This window comes from Terrapene carolina, unplaced genomic scaffold (assembly GCF_002925995.2).
Source record: "Terrapene carolina triunguis isolate 2854851 unplaced genomic scaffold, T_m_triunguis-2.0 Scaffold42, whole genome shotgun sequence".
NCBI lineage: Eukaryota > Metazoa > Chordata > Testudines > Emydidae > Terrapene > Terrapene triunguis.
The window spans coordinates 62,090,484-62,111,228 of NW_020664393.1; the positions used below are offsets into that span (position 1 = coordinate 62,090,484).

At 38.4% G+C, this 20,745-nt stretch overlaps 1 protein-coding gene across 3 annotated transcripts in view; it reads right to left on the minus strand.

Annotated features, from left to right (window-relative positions):
- The window catches only part of FAM49A (family with sequence similarity 49 member A), a 68,693-nt gene that overhangs the window by 21,974 nt on the left and 25,974 nt on the right, over positions 1-20,745 (minus strand). For 2 of the 3 annotated variants that reach the window (XM_024198629.3, XM_029912118.1), the window contains exons 1-2: positions 9,034-9,140; positions 6,905-6,984 (exon numbers count right to left, since the gene is read on the minus strand). In XM_024198629.3, coding sequence (XP_024054397.2) covers positions 6,905-6,974 — 70 coding nt within the window. In that variant the 5' untranslated portion in view covers positions 6,975-6,984; positions 9,034-9,140. Of the gene's footprint in view, positions 1-6,904; positions 6,985-9,033; positions 9,141-20,745 lie in introns of those variants that run through there. The other variant, XM_024198630.3, reaches the window with a different exon arrangement.

Sequence of the window (20,745 nt, forward strand, 5' to 3'; positions counted from 1 at the left end):
GGACTTCATTTTGATCATTGTAAGGAAAACAGAACCCGAAGAAGGAACGCACTGAGCTAAAACCCTGCCCCTTTTAACCAGAAGCATCACTTTGTAGAGATCTAGCTGCCCTGGCACACAGGTGATATGTGCCTGGAATAAATCTCTGTAAATACATACATGCAGATTATCCTTCCTCTAAATTTATCCAAGATTCACCCATGAATCTGGTCAAAAGAATATAAAATGTTTAAGAAATTTGATAGCTCATTTGACCTATTTTATACATTGTATTTAATACTGAATGAACTGAGCTAACCAATACTGACTTTATTTATATGTAGTCACATAATTGAAAAACTTTTTCATGTGGCAAATGTTTTGCTGAACAAGAAAGGAATCTTTTCAGCCCTGAGAAAATTAACATAAGTAACCAACTTGTCCTTATTTACCTAGATATATGTGCATATTTTCTGAAACCTATTTGTACTTCTGGTTGTCAACAAAAATCTTAACTAACAGAGTTAATGTTCAAATGCACATCCCACTTAACACAACAACCTAAAAGTAATAAAGGAAATCATCAGTTAAGCAAATAGTCCTATCTAACCATCCTTAATTCCCAGGTCTTACCCCACCCACCCACCCACCCAAACTCTTTCAATTATAACAGCCACTCACAATGCACTCATCCAATGATTTGAGAGCACTCATACAAAACATGAACTCAGACCTGGCCCAGATTAAGATATTTTGTTAGTAGAAATACCTGTAACATGTTACGTCCATAAAGTATGCCTGCACTGAGGCACTGGCATATCAAGAGCTCTCCATGTGCTGCTTTCTAGACACTCTAGGGAGCCCTTCATTCACTAATGCCTCAGCACAGGACAACCTCTTGCCTCCATACAACACCCTCTCTTCCCTGTCCGCATGCTTCGCTGCTCACCTACATCCTTACACAGTCTCAGCTCACCCATTTGTCCTCAACCCATGTCTTGATTCATCCTCCCCCCTGGACTTCAGCCCGTTTTCTAAGAGCATATTTGGGAGTGGCTGTGTGTTTAGTACAAGATTGTTTAACCTCCAGCCATGTTCTAATGGCGGTCTTCACCCACACAACTAATACCCCCCCACCACCTTTGCAGGGTGCAGCTAACATGCTCAGGTTTGTCACATTCGGACTCCTCTTCAGCAAGTCACAGGAAGTCCAACAGAGGAAAGGGCATCCTCAGGAGCTGAACTATTAAGCTCTGCTTCTCAGGTGCATTAATTTGCAAATCTCCCTCTCTATCAGATCTTTTACACCATCTAACAGTGAGAAGAGAGGGAAGAAATTCTTACAAAAACAGTGTGCACCGCAGGTCATCACCTAAACTCTGGAGGCAATTTTTTTTCTTGGGATCCACTTGTAGTTTGCCAGAGAGGGGCTTCAGTCTTTTGGACCCAAGCAGATATGTCAGGTGCGGACATCCATTGGTGGAAGCAATGACACTGACAGGGGCCCGGAATGAGTGGGCCAGGGAGCTAGAGAAAGGCTAATGTGGTGGTTGGTTTGAGTCTGTTTACAGGTAGGACTACTCAGCCAAGCCAAAAGATGCCACATCTTAAAGCAGAGATAGGGGACAAATTAAGCAGCACAGCTGGGGAGCAGTCCTATCAAGTAATACTGCATGTATGCCATTCTACTTTCATCATTCCACAGCTCAGTCTACAGCCCCATGATCAGGCTAGGGAATTCTGAGGAGTGGAGATAGGGAGCAAGGAGACAGGCCAAGCAGCTGGGCTAGGCAGAAAGTGTCTGAAAACAGAAGTAATCATACAGTGGGATAGTTCCATCTGCTTCTTTTGGTGGAAATAAAGCTTATTATGATGAATAACTTTCTTTAATGTGTTTGTATTTTAAATTGTAGTGGTGGCCTGTGCCTGAGAAAAGACACTGGTGTAGAACGTATGTGGGATAGCTCAGTGGTTTGAGTATTAGCCTGCTAAACCTAGGGTTGTGAGCTCAATCCTTGAGGGGGCCATTTGGGGCAAAAATGTGTCTGGGGATTGGTCCTGCTTTGAGCAGGGGGTTGGACAAGATGACCTCCTGAGGTCCCTTCCAACCCTGATATTTTATTCTATGAACTCTGCAGTTTGTACTAATTGTGATTGTGTAGCTATAGTTAACAAGAAATATCAGACATACTTAGGGCTAAAATTTCATAGATGGCTGATTTTAAAAAAATTCTCTAGAAAAATTGGCAAGTATTTTATCCAGAAAATGTTCCATAAAATTTACTTCTCCCCTGAACAACAGTGTTAAATTTTGAGACTGAATTCAATCATTAATATGTGAAACACAGCAAATTTAGTCCTGCTTTAAGTGAAAAGCTCAATGCTACCTGAACGATGGACTCCTCCATAATATTTGAGAGCATTAATATATCAAGGGTCCAAATGTATCAGAGACTGCCATTTGCACTCCATTATAGAATGTATGGAGTAGGATTTGGCTTTTAGCATGAATGTATCTTACCACTTTGAAAGTATCCTGATTTGTCATACATTTCTTGTATCCTTGTCTGCATTACTCTCAGCCTCCTTTGCTTGGCAAGATAATTGAGACAGTGGTAACACCCAAGCTCCATTAGTATCTATTCTCTGCCAGAATCCCTGAAGTCATCATAATCAGATGTCAGATATCAAGATATGGCATCAAAATAGTTCTGCTGGTACTCATTGTTTACCCAAACCCACTGAGAAGTTTGGGGGGAAAAAAGGTCACATGGTAATAGTACTTCAATTTTTTGAAGACTTTGGTACTGCTTATCACATTGTGCTGATGACACTTATACAAGATCTTGCAGAAGCAAATGGGACAACATGCTACTGGTTTCATTCATTCCTATCAAACAGGGCCCAGGGGATCATGATTGGCCTTTACTCCAGGTCACCAATGCACTAGCATAGGAAGTATTGCAAGGCTCAATATACACTTAATTTCTCCAAACTCTGTTATGCAGATATTGAAGAGGAAAGAACACCAGAACCTCTGATGCTGGTGACACTCAGCTGTCTATTTCTTCTCTGAGGAGGCAGGCCCTGCCTTCACCTACATGTTCCAGTGCCTAGAAAGATGAGCACGTGGACAAAGAGCAACTAGCTCAAGCCAGGTAAGAAATAATGTCAGGAAGGGATAAATGCATTGAGGAATCTGCCAATATTATCAATTATTGAAGGTCACCAAACCATAGACTATCAAGATAATACAAAGCCTTGGAGTCAGGGAAAACACTGTCATGCCAGAAATTCCAATCTGGGGACAATACAATCATAAAATAAAATAACTTTACCAAAGGCAGTTGTCCCAAACAAAACTAATATTGACTAAGAGTGCAGTAAATCAGACATGTCATTACAGTACACTAACTAGACTTCTCTGGACTTAGATGATTACCTAAGCTTGAGGAATACAGAGCTGGTTTGGTTTATGATTTCAGTTGACACATTTAGAGTAACATCATAGTAACAAAAATCTAATGTTTATTAGCCCTTCCCTACTGGTTCTCATCATAATCTCTAAAGCAGTAGAACATGGTCAGATTCGTTAAAGTCTCAGCACTTTTAAAGTTACATACCAGATATTTAGGACAGCACTCGAGGTGCAAATTGTTTTTATTGTTTAATTGCTACATAATCTCACTTTAAGAACTATAAATCTAAAACCAAGAATACACATACACTGTGTGCGTCCCCTATCTCCAAACCATTCGGACACATCGCTTGGCTATTGTGCACTTGTGATAAACAGGGAGGTCTGTGACACAAAGCCTGTGTGTGTGTCACACAATCGAGTGTGGAAAGAATTCTGAGAGACAGCCCTAAAATAAGTGTGTCAACTTCATAAGAAGCTGAAAGATGATTGAACTCAACTGTTTTCAGATGTAAAAATATATTGAAGAATAGCTATAATATATATATTATATCCTAATAAAATGTAAAGATACAATTGAAAAGTTGTCCCTATATAAATAATGAGGAGTGATGGGGGCACAGAAGCTATAAAAGGTGTGTGTGTGTGTGTGTGTGTGTGTGTGTGTGTGTGTGATAGTTCTATTTTTTCCTGTTTCTATTGTTTGCTTTTTAGGCAAATTAATTTTTGAGTGAAAATTATCTTATTATTGAAATACAGTGAAGACAGCTTTAATCATGTAAGGGACCACCAACAATTGGTTGCAGAACAGAGGTGGTCTTTTAACGAACATGAAACAGAACTGTGCTCAATATAGCCCCAGTCCTCCACCACTTATGCATGTGTTTACCACTATGTGAGTAGTCCCATAGAACTGACTAGATTACTCAGACTTAAATATGAGCAAAGTTGCTTGCAGGATCAGGGCATACATTTGGAAATTCTTTAGGGTGGTCTCTAAAGTGAGGAGGTTCGCATTAAGGACAGTATCTTGTTTCACTGTATATCAAAATAAACTGGCCAACTCCCAAGTCCAGAAGTATGGTGGAGGAGTTCCCAGTAACTGTACAGTATGCCCAGCCCCCTCAAAGAAAATTCAACAATGCAAAAAAAGTAAGTTGCGGAAGGGCATTGGTTAGTGTGTATTTTAGAAAAGCCTTCTGAAGTGTCAGCTTTAGTGGCATTTTAATTGACTTAAACCTAAAACTAGAAACCTTAAGTATACAAGAAGTTAGAAAACAAGTCCAGCAAGAATCCAAGTACATTCTTATGCATGCACATTAGTTTAAGAGCCTCTTTTTCATGCTGTAATGGGGTAAATGTAAAGTACATTCAAGCATGCAGCTAAGGGAAACGTCTGGTGTATTTAATTTTATACGTTTTAGACCTGGCTCAATTCAATCATGTAGTACTTTTAAAAGTAATAACAAAACCACAGCATTTTTAACCTTTCATTCAGCAGTGTCAACTAATTTAAATTTGTAGGCACTTTTGCTCCTCCATAGTTGGGAGTGCCAGACAAGTGTATGCATGTACCTATAATAATTACTTGTCACTGTCTTTGGGGAGTGGGTGTTCTCTGCATTACCCCACCCCATTTCTTGTTGGCAACATACTTCAGGAAAATCCAGTTCTAGTGCTAAGATTTTAAAAATAGATATTTCTTCCTTCAAGGCCTCCTACAGTCTCCTGCCAAGTCTGCAGTTCTGACAGAAGTACCTTTTTTTCAATCCATGACATGATGGTACTGATTAAACAGTGCATCCCCAAGGCAGCAAGAGGTCTTTGTAAAAGTATAGAGGCAGGTGTAGAGCTCAATTAGAATACTCTAAAGTTTGATAGACCAGATTACAATGTTTGGGACAAAGGTTTGACACCCCAGTTTTACAATAAAACACATTCATGTTATTTGGACAAGAGAGAGAAGGATGTAAGGCTTACAAACTCAAATTTTTACTTGTACTATTTATTGGAACTAATAGATTAAACTCTACAAGTAGTATCAGCATGATTCTTCATGACGTAGCAAATTAAGATCTGGGAGGGGAAATTGTTATATATCCACATAACGCTATTTCCAAGCTGTAGCCTCAATTCAGGAAAGCATGTTCTAGTGGTTTCTTGAACAGGCATTGATTTAAGATCATGCTGACCTGAGTGTGTAAATAACGCCATTGTTTTTCTGTTAAGAATTAAAAATAATGACTAGATTTTTTTTTTAAAAGTGGATCCAATCTTTTAAAAAAAATGACTTTAGAAAACAGGTGGGTATCAAATTCTTCAAGTAGAGTATTTTAAGACAAGTACAAATTTGGACTCAGACTGAAATTGTCCTGGTCATTCTTCCAAAAGAATTTGACAGAAGTCTTTAATTAATTATTTCTGCCAGAACCATTGTTTAATAAAGGTATTTAAATACTCTAAGAAAAAAAGCCATGCCAACATGCATTGGTATAATTTAAAAAGGCATTTCATTTAAGTAGCAGAATTGAGATTCAATCTATGTTTAAAAATGTGATGGCCAGTTTTCAAGAGAACGTCTAGAATACATGCAGAACTAACCAGTAAAAAATGAATTATCTTGCATCAAGGTGCAGATGTGGTTAGAAAATTAGCATGCAAAACATTAAATTTTGTAAGCTGACAAACATGTGACAAAGATGCAATAAAGCATATATAGTCCACATTTTCATTTTTAGACGTTATAAAAATAGCCCAGTTTATTCAGTATTGAACAATGCAAAGAAAAGTGCCATCTGAACAATTTATGTTGTAGTTATTGATATATTTGGTACTTATTTAAAAAAAACAAAAACCTTTTATATGATGAAGTGACAAAATAAAATATTGTGGGTTTTTTTTTTTTATAAACATGATTCTTAAAAAAAAGTTTAAGGCAATCAAGGCTTTTCATCAAAAACATCACTATTTGTGTGTCTACTTTCAGGATAGATACTACGTGTATTGAAACCAAGTCAAGACGAGACTTTACTCTTACATTTATCCTCTTTGCCCAACAAGATTTTAGCAATTTTACAGTAAAATGTTTTACAAGTATTTATCGGAATTCAATATTAAACAGAAGCATATATCAATTTGTTTACAAATCTCCTTTTAAATATTGTATGATGCATAAATTCATACAGTAGTAGGAAAAAATTATTAGGAATAAAGGCGGCAAGCCAGGCAAGAAGTTTTGCTCACTTTCAAAGTCAAGGAAAAAATGTGCCTCCTGATCAAGTTCTGTGCAAATGAGTACGTTTAAAAAGCTTTCATATTTGGTTATTGAAAAACAGAAAAGAAAGAGGACAGGCATCCTGAGTAAATGAATGATCTTGGAGATATGGATTTGGATATTCTGATTCTGCTGGAAACTTGCCACTGTATTTGATCATTAAAAAGTTCTTTCAACGAGCTTTTAAGTCATGGAAAAGATTCTCTCATTGTCTTGTAATTTTTTGAACTTACTTTCAAAATCCAGGAAAAAATGTGGATAGTTTTCAATTTCCCTGGTAAGGACCTTAAGAAGATTACCCATCCCAGCAAACCTAGTGAATGCAACAAAATCATAAAATAATTATACTGTATATGCAAAATTAGAAAGTTAAAACTAAGGGCTTGACACAGTCTGCAACATCTATTAAATTTCATAGTAAGTTCTGGACCTTACAGAAAACGATTATTAATTGTGTGGTATTTATTTACATACCAATGCAGAGAGAGTGAGGCCTTGTCTATACTTGGAAATACCTCTGATCGAGAAACAGACGGTCAGCAGTCAGGGTAGATGCATTTGTATTGACCCTTAAATGTAGGCAAAGATATGTCGGAGTTACTTCATTTTGCAAAACTGACAAACCCTGAATGATTGTGAATCCTCCCAATTGCTGAATCAGGAATATTCCAAAGAAAAACAAGGTCTCAGTCCTGGATTTATATTAAATAGAAACCTAAGTAGTCATCTATTGAAAAAAAACAAAGCCCACCATCCATTAATCTAAGGAACAGAACCAAAAAGCTACTGTTCTCGGTGTTTCTAAAGTTAACAAGATTTAAATAGCATTATCATCATAAGCACTACTACAAAAACTGTTGAACTTTACCCCTTCATTGTAGTACAATTATTTAAAAAAAATAAAATTAAAAAAAAAAAAGGGAAAACCCCTTAAACCTCAGATACATCTTGTTAGTGATTTAAGAAACACCCAGGCCCCATCTTAATGAAAAAAACTCACTGTCACAGAAAAATTTGCAGAAATTCCTGAAAAAGTGGAGTGTCTCACTGACAGACATGGAAGAGGCCTCTGTATGGCCTTGTCTTTGCTGGAAAGTTTTACCAGTTATACCAGTATAATCTTTCTACATGGAGACTCTTATTCTGGCAGAGTATAAAAAGACTTTTTTCAGGTTAGCTTAACCCCACTTCCCAAGAGACAGAGAAACAAGCTAAACTGAAAAAGGCAGTTATAATAGGAGAGAGAGAGAGAGAAAGCGTTAAACTAAGTGATACTGAAAAACTTCCATGTTTAGACAGTGCCCATAGCAATCTAGGACCGCAATATTTCCCCTTTACCTTCATCTACACAAGTACCTCTTTCAGAAGTACTATATTATAAGATAAGTGAGGCACTATATTAATGACAATTTAAGCATGGCAAATATGTTTGTCAAACCCGATCATCCATAGATCTTCGGACTGGCACCTGATAGTCATCTATTTTTTAGTTTAATCTCTCTCTCTCTCCCCCCCCTCCTTTCTTAATTTAAACGAGGATTAGACCACACATGAGACTCTGACTTAATAAGCACACATACAGTGTTCATATACCTAATTTGAGGAGTGAGATTTTTTCCAATGATCCTATAAACCTTGTGAATGAAAGGTGACATGGCACCTGCCTGTTACACATTTAAAGGATGTGTTTCCAGGACAAGAAAGAACAGGAATAGCCTTGTAGTGGAATGTTTCTATGATTTTAAAGCAGCCCTGTTTATTTCATAAAGTGTTATAAGTGAAATTAACAGTCAATGATATATGATCTCACTTCATCTAGGAAGCCATATTAGGCTTTAAATGGTTGTACATTTTTCATGGAATTCAACTATCCAGAAGTTTCCTTTCCAGAACACCTCTAACGAGCAGACTGTCAAGCCCTTTACAATTAGCAACATTTTGCATTCAAAATATTAAAACGTGAACATCAGGTTTTTCAGAAAGTTATACCAGCTCATATGCAGAAATAAAGATTACTATCTTTCTTTAAAAACTTTCAAAGCAAGGTCTGTATTATAACTACTGAGTTTAACTTTCCAATTAGATTACAAAAGTGAATAAAATGCAAATGGAACCAAAATTAGTTTATATAGTACTAAATCATGTATTTCTTCAGTAATTTAACATTTCATCCCAACGACAGTAATACATTGCTACCGGCATCATGCAGAAGAAACAATATGCAGATCTCAATTTCCTTTTCATAATCGTGGAAGAAACAATGCACTGTTATTGAACCTTTGCTTTAAGAAAACAGTTAACATGACCCAGTTAGTCCCACTTTGGATTCCTCACTTCCGACTCATTTTAAATTGTGTCTTACCTCACTGTTCAGACAGCATCTGATAAAGCAATTTCTTCTAGTTCCAAAGTCAGCACTACATCCAAAGACTGGCTTGGTTGACAGCATGCTAGAAACAGCAAGAAAGCAGTCCCCTTTGCCAAAAAACAAACATGCTAGTCTGAGACTAAAACTCTTATTTCTGACCTTGGGTATTTTATGAATACACTGTAGTGTAGCACTCCAGGGCTAAGGAAAAAAATCTAAATACATTTCCTGGACTTAAGTTACATATTCCTGGACTTCGATTTTAATTTATTTTCTTCCCTCATTTGGAATAGTCAGGTAATGAAATTATTTACACCTCAAGTTTCATTTGTTCCCCGTCACAAACAAGGATCGCTTAACAAATAGTGATTTCATAGTGATCATTGCTGATGATTATGCTGCCACTTCTGATGTTCTAGAAGTTGATACTTCAACATCCTCTACCACTGGTGTCTAAAGCTACATAAAAACAAAACAAAACCATGAAAACTTCTGTATCAAAAAGATTTGGTGAAGCTGATTACTAAACGTTGTTCCTTGTTTTGTAGTACTAAAATCAAAAGGACAAAAACAAAAACAAAAAATATGGGGCTGAAACAAAATCTTGTCTCAAGTTACTGAACTTTCAGGCTAGAATACAATGTTCAACATCCTCTTAAGGGTTTCTGTTCATGGATTAAATGGAAAATCCAACTTTAATTTTTTAAAAAATACTTGAACATCTTATTTCCCAGTCTTCACATTGGGCCCATTCTTTCCTTCTACATAGCTCTCCACTTCCTCCACTATGAGAATAGTAAACCAAATGGAGTTAGTAGATTTGTTTGGCAGCAGTCTTTAGACTCAGACATAAATACTTTATGTGCATACACAACACAGAAGCTCAACATCCATGGAAACTTTTAAAGAACTAAATTCCACCCACAATCATCCTCACAAACTAAACATGATCACAAGTCCTCACGAAAAGCAAAAGATTAAAAACAAGTTGGGAGTCTCTATATACCAAGTTAGTTTGGAGTTATGAGAAACCAAAACACACTTTAGGATAATGCTGAAAAAGTGAGATTACCTTATCTTTGAACACTCATAATTCCCCAAAACTCTATATAAGATTTGCTTTAGACATGGCAGGAAAAAAAACTGTATGTTGAGCTAAGATCATATACATGAAATTTCAGGCAGACTGGTTTAATTCTGGAGATGTTGGGAGAGACATCTAACGTAACGTCACCTTCAACCCTCTAGAGAAACTAGCATCTTTCCATTTATCCATCCTGGTATCCCAACCTGAAACAAATATAGCTCCTCCTAATTAGAAAGCCCATAAATCTCAGGAATAAGAAACATTGTGTATCTGTTGGAAACACTGGCAAAGCCTGTCCGGCCAAGAAGTTATTGAAATTGAATTTGGATTTTAGGCAGTCTTCTTAGCATATGTGCCTCACGTGGCATGTGACCAGGCACAGTGAGAGACAATCACACCAGAAGGAATGAAATCACGCTACGGCAGGGGTGGGCAAACTACGGCCTGGGGGCCGCATCCGGCCCTTAATATACTTTAATCTGGCCCTCAAGCTCCTGCTGGGTAGCAGGGTCCGGGACTTGCCCTGCTCTGCGCATGCTGTGGCTCCGTGTAGCTCCCGGAAGCAGTGGCATGTCCTCTCTCTGGCTCCTACACGTAGGGGCAGCCAGGGGGCTCTGCATGCTGCCTCTGCCCCAAGTGCTGTCGCCACAGCTCCCATTGGCTGGGAACTGAGGCCAATGGGAGCTGCGGGGGAGGCGCCTGCAGATGGGGCAGCATGGAGAGCCACCTGGCCGTGCCTCCACGTAGGAGGCAGAGGGGGGACATGCCGCTGCTTCCAGGAGCTGCTTGAGGTAAGCGCTGCTGGGTGCCTGCACCCCGATCCCCCTCCCACCCTCCAAACCCCTCAATCCCAGCCCAGAGCACCCTCCTGCACCCCCAAACCCTCATACCCAGCCCCACCCCAGAGCCCGCAGCCCCAACCGAAGCCCTCAACCCCCCGCCCCGACCCCAACCCCCAATTTCTTGAGCATTCATGGCCTGCCATACAATTTCCATATCCAGATGTGGCCCTCAGGACACAAAGTTTGCCCACCCCAAGGGACAGCTAACTATAAACAGGGTTGCTAAGCAAGGTTCTACCACAGTTTTCAGGGCTATGAATAGAAAGATTTTGAACAAGGAGGTGGGGGAAGGGTGTTTCAGAAAAGAAAAAAAATGCAGGACTCCCCCCGCCTTGAACACCCGCTCCCCCTCAGGATGCCTGCCTTTAGTTTTTGACTCAATGTCAGTCAAATATTTATGTGCATATAATATTTGACTACAGTATGGTAAAAATGCCTGTAACTCTCTGAGCTACATTAAACTACAATTTTCAACAGTCCCACCAGTCGAAACATTCTAATATAGGAAAGGCCTATCCAGGATCCTTATTGGGGGGAGGGAGGGGGCGCACAAAACTATGATGACATGAGTGTTGTTAGCATAGGGTCAACAGCAGTGTTAACAGTTAATAAATACAACACATTAATCTCGTATTTCACAATTGTTCTAGCTCAAACCTCAGACAAATACATTTGTGTGGACAACTGACTGCTCTACCATATTTCAGGGTATAAAATGCAGAATTTCTACAAAATAACTTCCACCGGAAAAATCTCAAATGCAGTATTTTAAGCTTTATCGTGAAGGAGGATGTAGAAGTGCAAACCAGTTTGCTTGTAAACTTTAACCTGATAAAGAATCTTTTGTGGTAATGGTGAACTCTACAAAATAGCAGCTAATTATTTCAGCTCAGGGGTGTGAATATAATTTGTCTCCTCAATCACACAGATTAGATACTCAAGTGAAAAGCTGATAGACTAGCAAATCATGTATAATCACTAGTTTAGTTTTAGAAGAGCACAATGTTCCGTTTCACTAAACTGGAAAGTATTTGCTCTCTAGTACTGTGGACTCAGTTTAAAAGGTGAGCTCCAGCTCAACATACACATGAGGTGTATACCGTATTACTCCGTAATACTCCTAAATGGGGTGCCAAATTCTGTTTAGTGTCCAAACCACTTAAAATTGTGGAAATAACTTACCTTTCAGTGGTATGCTTTAAATCAATGAATTGCTGACATGAGAATCTCAGCTATATATTTATGCTTTCTTCTGCTCTCCAAACAGTTCAAATTTAGTTATGAATTTACACAAGCATGTAAGAAAAACATCTTTTCTATTTCATTTACATAAATTTTCAGGACAGTTAACAGCATCAAATCCCAATTTATTCCTTAGGTGCTCCGAATTTGAAGCTCTAGACAAAAAACCAATTCAAAATAAAAAAAAAGAAAACCAGAGAGGTCATAATAAAAAGCAGTGAGGGTTGAGGACGTTATATCACTATATACACTTATAAATGGGCATCTGGGATCAGACCTGAAGAAGATCTCTGTGTAGCTTGAAAGCTTGTCTCTTTCATGAACAGAAGTTGATCCAATAAAAAGATAATACCTCACTCACCTTGTCTCTCTACATACATTGATATCAATGGGGGGTGAGGGGACGTACTGCCTCAGGCCTTGCATGCATGGGGGAAAACTGACCAGAATAGCTAAATTATACAGGAATAGTTACTTCTAAATTATACAGGAATAGTTAAATCTTTGCAGGACTGGGGGTCTTAGTGACAGTGTCCAGTCTTCAGAATTTGCTCTCACAGATACGGCTGCCTTCAGGGCATAATGTAAAATTTACTTTGTTTTCATCGTTTTAAAATAAAATTGGTTTCTAATTTTAAAACTTAATATATCAGTAGCAAAATATATGAATATGTGCTACAAGTAATAATGAAGGGGAAAAGTGGTCACTACATCACCTGCCCTAAAAATTACATAATGACTCAAATGTTTTAAGATCTACTTCCGTAAATTAGCTGAAAAAGCCCACTTGTTAGAACTCTGAGAATCCAAAACACACCAAAGGATAGATAATTTCCCCCCTTTTCATTCAGTTATAGTGAGAGCAGGTTGAAATGTTTCAACAAAATGTTTTTTCACTGAACAATGATGATTCCTCAAAAGCAATTATTTTGTGGGAATGCTTCAGTTTCTCAACAAAAGTTCCTTCAAGAAAGAAATTGCAGAATAGCCAATAGCCCAAGTGATTAAAAAACTCATCTGGGTTCAAGCCCCTGTTGCGTCTGATTTGGAGGGACTTGAACCTAGGTCTCCCACACCCCAGGTGAGTGCCCTAGCCATAGGACAACTGGCCACTCTCCCTAGTTTTCTCAACATTTTTTGAAAGATCTCAGTTTCATCCTGGTATGACAGATTTTTTGAAATCTTGGACATTTTCAGGGTGGGAAAATGTTCCCTCCAACTCTAGTTTCAGTTTAGCTGAAAATTTAACCATTGCTGTGGCGGGGGGTTGGGGGAGGGGGAGGAGGGACAGAGGAGAACATTGTAGATTTTTTTAATCCTTCTAAACTCTCTGCCTTAATACTAGATTGTGGAAGGATGTTCTCAAACTCCTATCAACATCTTTGTATAACTCACCAACATCTATTCTGTATGTATCACTTATTTTACATAAAGGCTATTTTAGAAATGTTAGAGTTTTAAAATGCAATTGAGATTATTTTTTATCCCTCTGGGCTCCCCTATTGACATAAATCCTGCTGTATGGACATCTATCTATATAAAAAAACTACTACTAAAGCTATCCTAAAGCAACTAAACATAAAGATAATGTTAAAATAGTGGCCCTAGATACCTGTGTTCTATTAAAAAATTGGAAATATGTCTCCTTTTTCAGGAGTATAAGGCTTCCAATCCTAATCAACTGTAAACTATTAGATTTTAAAACCGGTTACTGACCCAGGACCAGCTATTTGCTATCTGGGGCAGGAACAATAGCAACAAGACTTGTTAACTGCCTCATTCATCTCAGTGAGATGTCAACAATAACTATTTCATGCCTCATGTAAGAAAGAATGGGGGGGAGGGGAAATCAGATTTTCACAATTTACTGAAAGTGAATGTCTATTCTGGTGCACAAGCAGGTAGTGTTCGCCTGAGCTTCATCACCTGCACACCAGTTAGTCAAGAAGGAGCCCAGTAAACAAGACAATGAGCACATTCAAGTGAAGCCAAACTCAAGGAGCTCAGAAACCACACAAAATCATGTTGATCATCAGCAATTATTCATACATTCACAGAGTTTAAGGCCAGAAGGAACTATTAGATCATCTAGCCTGACCTCCTATATAAAACACAGTTCATATAATTTCACCCAGTTATTCCTGCATTAAGTCCAATAACTTGTATTTGGCTAAAGCATATCTTCCGGAAAACATTCAGTCTTGATTTGAAGATATCAAGAGATGGAGAATCCATTACTTTATGTTTATAGTTTGTTCCAATGGTTAAAAACACTCACTATTAAATTTTCTGCACAGATTTCCAATTTGAATTTTTCTGCTTTAACTTTCAGCCATTGGTTCTTGGCATACCTTTCCTCTGATAGATTAAATATCCCTTTAGTACCTGGTATTTTGCCCTCATTAAAGGTATTTATACATTGTAATCAAGACACCTCTATCTTTTTGATAAGCTAAACAGAGAAATTTAAGTCTCTCACTGCAAGACATTTTCTCACATCTTTGAATCATTTCCGTGGGTCTTTTCTGCACTATCTCCAATTTTTCAAAACCCTTTTAAAAATGTGGACAGCAAAACCGGACTGAGCTTTCCAGTATTTGTCTCACCAATGCTATAAACACAAGTAAAATCGCCTCCCATACTCCTACTCCCCAAAGTCACTGCTTTCCAGTATATACCTTCCCCTCCCCATTCTATAGGAATGGCCTACATTCTTTCTTCCTACACTTACGTAGGTAGAGCTTGGAAGAGTACTACCACCTCCTACCCCCGCACCTTCCAATCTGACCAACCTCAAACTGCTTAGATAGCTAAAATTTTAGCTGTAGTTCTGGGCTACAATTACTGGTCAAGATTGAAAGGTGCATACTAACTTTACTCTATCACATTATTAGAGCAGACACTTAACAGCTAAGGTTGCAAATAAGTTTTCATTATAAGCCTGAAACTGACTCACCCTCTAGAATCCATTAAAAAAGGCTTTTTTTGCCTCAAAACTGTTGTATTAATCTGAAGCACAAGTAGAATTTCTCAATTTATTTTGAACAGACTCAAACAAGGGATATTGATTCCTTTTATCTTCAATGACTGAGGTGCAAGAAAGAGACCACAGATGACAAAGAACCTGGAGTGGATAAAATGTGTGTGTGACGGAGATACTCCCCAAGACTAGACTGATTTTTTTTTTTTTGACATAAAAGCAGCCAGATCACTTGTATATTGATTATTAAGAGCTATCAATAACAGCTGAAGAAACATGCATACAGAGGTGGGTGACCTTCTAAGGGCTGGTCTACACCCAGCCGCTAGTTTGGCGGCTGGGGATCGAAGTTCCGGGTTCGACTTATCGCGTCTGGTCTGGACGCGATAGTCGAACCAGGAAGTGCTCGCCGTTGACTGCGGTACTCCAGCTCAGCGAGAGGAGTACCGCGGAGTCGACGGGGAGCCTGCCTGCCGCGTGTGGACCGCGTCTGAACCGCGGTAAGTTCGAACTAAGGTATGTCAAATTCAGCTACGTTATTAACGTAGCTGAATTTGCGTACCTTAGTTCGAATTGGGGGGTTAGTGTGGACCAGGCCTAAGAGACAGAAGAACAGCCATAGTATGTCACCAGAATATCACTGGAACTAATCCTACAGTATATAAAGAGCGTGCATTTCTCTGATAAGGCTAGAGGCCGTTCCTAGAGAACTTTCATACTGCATTACCTACACCTATACTCAGCAACACACAGATCATTCTGATTACACACCAAAGGCAACACTATTACTCATCTCCAAAGAAGACAGTCATTTCAGCCCCAGTATGACCCATAAACATATCCTTTTAAAAAAAACACTGCATAAATAATTTCACAACAAAAACTAAAATCAATAATAACTGGGAACGATTTACCCACACATCAACTGGTAGCAGGGTGTAACATATCTGAATTACAACAAAATAAATGAAAAAAGGAAAGCAGGGCTATATGATCTGTACAGAGTAGGCCACAAGATGGAGAGTAAGACATACATCATTGATAAAAAGCAAGTTGCAAACAATCCCCAATATAAGAGTAACAGTTCAAAGAGGAGAGAATGCCATAATACAGAGCTAGACCGATAATGCTCCAAGTCTGGAATCCACACGCAGACTGTCGGGCACACAATCAGGAAAGAGAACTATAGGAAGAGTTCTACAGATCTGAAGGGATTAACATATCACTGCTTAATAAATGGCCCACTATGATAAATAATTCCCCTGATTCCATCACACTGGAGAGCTGGGCAGCACTGTCAGAGCCTGCAACCCCAATGACAGAAATATACACTCGAAAGATACCTCACCAAAATCATGAAATAAAAAGGGATGACCTCAGATTATAATACCTTAATTTCTCTGAACTGGAAGCCTTTTGTCTAGCATTACAACCTCAAAAATGTTTTTTTTCCCCACATCCAACCCCCTCCATGTATGTTTTATCTTGAGTTCCTACATACTTTGTCCTGGGCTTTGGAGGCTGCAGTGTCCCAGAAGGAGCTATCTTGACGGCATGGAGATGAGGTTGGGTCATATCTTGCTCCTGATCCACTGATGGATTTGCAGGTCAAGATCAGGACTTTACACAGTTAATAGAAGTGGAATGGAAGCCAGTGGAGGGACTGGAGCACCAGACTAATATGCTTGTGGCTGAGATGGCAGGAAGAGACATTTTGCACAGGTCCTTCATTGCTTCCACAATCAGCTTTGTGTACAGTGTATCCAGTTTCAATCTGAGGGACATACAGATCAAGTTCGTAGATGCTCATCCTGGAGAAGGGGTAAAGTTTGCAAGCAGGAAGGAAGTGAAAGAGGTTCTTTCCCCTAATCCCATCATTGCTTTGGCTTGCTTTGAGAAATGGGGCAGATGCCTTTGATAGAAAAAGGAATACAATGTTTTGCCTAATTCAAAGTCCCCCCCACTTCAAATCAGGGATGGTGTCCTTAGTCTCTGTTTACCAGAAGCTGGGAATGGGCGACAGGGGATGGATGATTTAGGGATTACCAGTTCTGTTCATTCCCTCTAAAGCACCTGGCATTGGCCACTGTCAGAAGACAGGATACTGGGCTAGATGGACCCAGTAGGGCCGTTCTTATGTAACCACATTGTGTAGACCTGGATTGAGTTTGACTCAGCTGTTCTTCAGCCAGAGAGAAGTCTTACAGAAGAAATCACAGGATGTTCCTCCACTTAACCCACATCAAGATCACAGTGAAAGAGGAGAGAAGCCATCGCAATAAATGCCCCCCAGAAATGTGCAAGTTTAACTGTCTGAAGTGATTTATTTGGAAAATATCCTATAGACCATGCAGAGGTTGAAAATAACAGTATTATTGCTCATCAGATGTGGTGTACAAATGCAGAAGAAAATTAGGAACAGAAGGACTTGCACAGTACTTTAATAATGTAGCTGTTCCTTTTTGTCCATCACTGGTTGTCTCATCTGTTATTCAAGCTCTTGATGGTGCTTTGTGGAGTATACTGAAGAGCAAATTCAATACAAATGCTTTAAAAACAAGATGAACCTTTTCATACCCTAGAGCTTTGAGAGAAATCTTACCCTAGTTCTACAGAAATGAATAAATATTTTATCACCATTGTTGTGTATGTGTCAAAATAACAAATCTAATTTCAATCAAACCTGCCATATCAATCCTGAGGTAACTGTGATGTGCACTTCAATTGTCAGCACCAAGCAGCTAATGCTTGTATTATCCCCAGTTTGAACATGTATATTATTTTATTTTTTATTATTTGTAGCATTTATGAATAAGGTAAACTATGGAGCACAAATCTGAACTAATCCTTGCAAGTATTCCACTCTGACAAAAGAAAACAAATGCTATCTTATAATGCTAAGCAAGCAATTTATTTGTACAAGAAATTCTGTGACATCACCAAAATTCTGAAATAGTGGTTGACGACACACTGTATGCAGTAATATTGCAAGACATCGTGATTAAGGATAAATATTAAGTCTTTATAAAGACTATACATTGTTTGTTTAAGTATTTTAGTATGCATGAGGGCGACTATATTTGGTAGTTCTGTTACACAAAGTAACAAATGGTCATTGACTTCTGTGTAATATTACCCTTTCATATTCCATTGACACTTCCAGTGAATAAAATGCATTATCCTACAACATTGCAAATAGGTTAGTGGGGGCACTTAGATGATACATATTTTGACTGCTACTATTAAGATTCTAATTCACCTGGCAGTTTCAAATTAGTTAGTTTAAGATCTGGCACCATTTCTGAGTGAGAGCAGGAGAGAGAGAGAGATGAGAGAGACAGAACATAGATTCCTATTATTTATTATGTATATTACAATAATGTAAGGAAGCCACAAAAGTGATTGGGGCTCCATTATGCTGTACCAACAAAGTAAAAGGATAGACTTACTCTGAAGACTTTACAGCCTAATTTAAATCAAGTATAACTAGCACTAAGAAGGACTGGGAAGAGGGGAGAGATGAAGGAAGCAGCAGTAAGAACATGCATTACCATAGGCCAGCTAGATTTTTAAAAAATAAGATATGAATAACAAATATATGGAGGCTAGGTTGATGGCTGGTACCGACATTATTGATTGACAATTTATAAAGAGGGCATGAAAGTTTTGTTTTACCGTCTGCTTTTTACTTCAGAAATATCAGAAGCAGCATTCTACAGTTTTACAAGACAAGAGCAGTAATCCTTCAGCTCAACTCTGCACTGATTAGGCCTCAACTGGAGTATTATGTCCAGTTCTGGGCACCACATTTCAGGAAAGATGTGGACAAATTGGAGAAAGTCGAGAGAAAAGCAACAAAAATGATTAATGGTCTATTAAACATAACCTAGGAGGGAAGACTGAAAAAACTGGGTTTGCTTAGTCTGGAGAAGAAAGCTGTTATCATGTTGTCTCAAGTACATAAAAGGTTGTTACAAGTAGGAGAGAGAAAAAATTCTTCCCCTTAACCTCTGGGGATAGGACAAGAAGCAATGGGTTTAAATTGCAGCAAGGGCAGTTTAGGTTGGACATTAGGAAAAACTTCCTGTCAGGGTGGTTAAGCACTGGAATAAATTGCCTAGGGAGGTTGTGGAATATCCATCATTGGAGATTTTTAAGAATATTTACACAAACACCTGTCAGGGATGGTCTAGATAATACTTAGTCCTGCCATGAGTGCAGGGAACTGGACTAGATGACCTCTCGAGGTGCCTTCCAATCCTATGTTCTATGAATACCTACTGGATGTCTCAAAAGGTGCATATTGTTAAATATCCTACTTTAATTTAGGGACCAACATATTGAATCTTTAGGACTTCCTTCTTCCAAAATGTTAGCCAGGCATTCAAGTTAAACAGGTGTTAAGAACAGCCCCCTCCATCCTACCTACAAGATATAAAGTTTGACAGTTTAACTCTTCCCCCTCAACCCTACCCTCAATTGTTCAAGTTTAATTTTCTTGACGCTTTTGCTGTTACCGCTCAGTCTTCTCCACTTGAAGCTCAGGTCCTGTCTAATATCAGCCTAAGCAGACTTCCCCATGTACACACTTTGAAAACAGAAGAAGTAAAAGAACAAAAACAAAAAACAAAAAACACTCAGGGCCATTTTTCCCTCCTTGCATATCACCTTTTGCTAATTGTCACATTAGCTTCCTTAAAGGGCAAAATAAAGATCCAACTGCTATTATAGCAGAAATCCTAGAAACTCCTAAATAGGAAAGACAAGATATCAATCTTCTTTAACTAAGTAGAATGTAAAATATCAGCTTCACAGGATAGCTTCCCTCCCCCGCCCCCCCCCCACACACCCAGCATGAGCAGTTACAATCTTTTATTTTTCCAAAAAGTCATAATAAAAGAAAATCTGCAATGTGGAGAAGGCAGCTAAACAAGCCCACAGATGGTCTGGAAATAAAAAAATCCAGCAACTGATCAAATACAAAGCACCTTGTCACAGCACACAATGAGAATTAGCAATTTGAAGTTAAATTTGTTAAAATGGTAAAGGAAATTTAAAATATATGTTGACAGACTTAACTGTGGCAAATCACGATCAGACACTACTGTTAATTTAGCTATGAAAATTGCACAGTAATTTTTTATTAAGACAATAAAATTGATACACAGTAGAACTTATGTTCAAGTTCAGCTTTGTTATACACTACTATTTTAGATCAATTCACTATTATTAGTAGTGCATAGTAACTAATCATATAAACCCATTTATGATTCTCAGTTTACTCCCTTCATATTACAAGATGCCCATGACCAGAAAGCTCCATTATACAAAGAAAACAGAATATTGTTCAGTGATGTGAGAAAAGTTAAACACATGCACAAAAGTGGACATTGTGCAGTTGTTTTGACAACCCTGCAATGCTACTCAGTGGATTTCCTGTGAAGGAGACATTTAAAACTCACAGACCAGTCTATAGACATTTGCTCATTCAATATGGCTTCATGTGAAAAAGGGATAAAACAAGCTTTGGAGTAAGACATGTTGATTAAATAGTG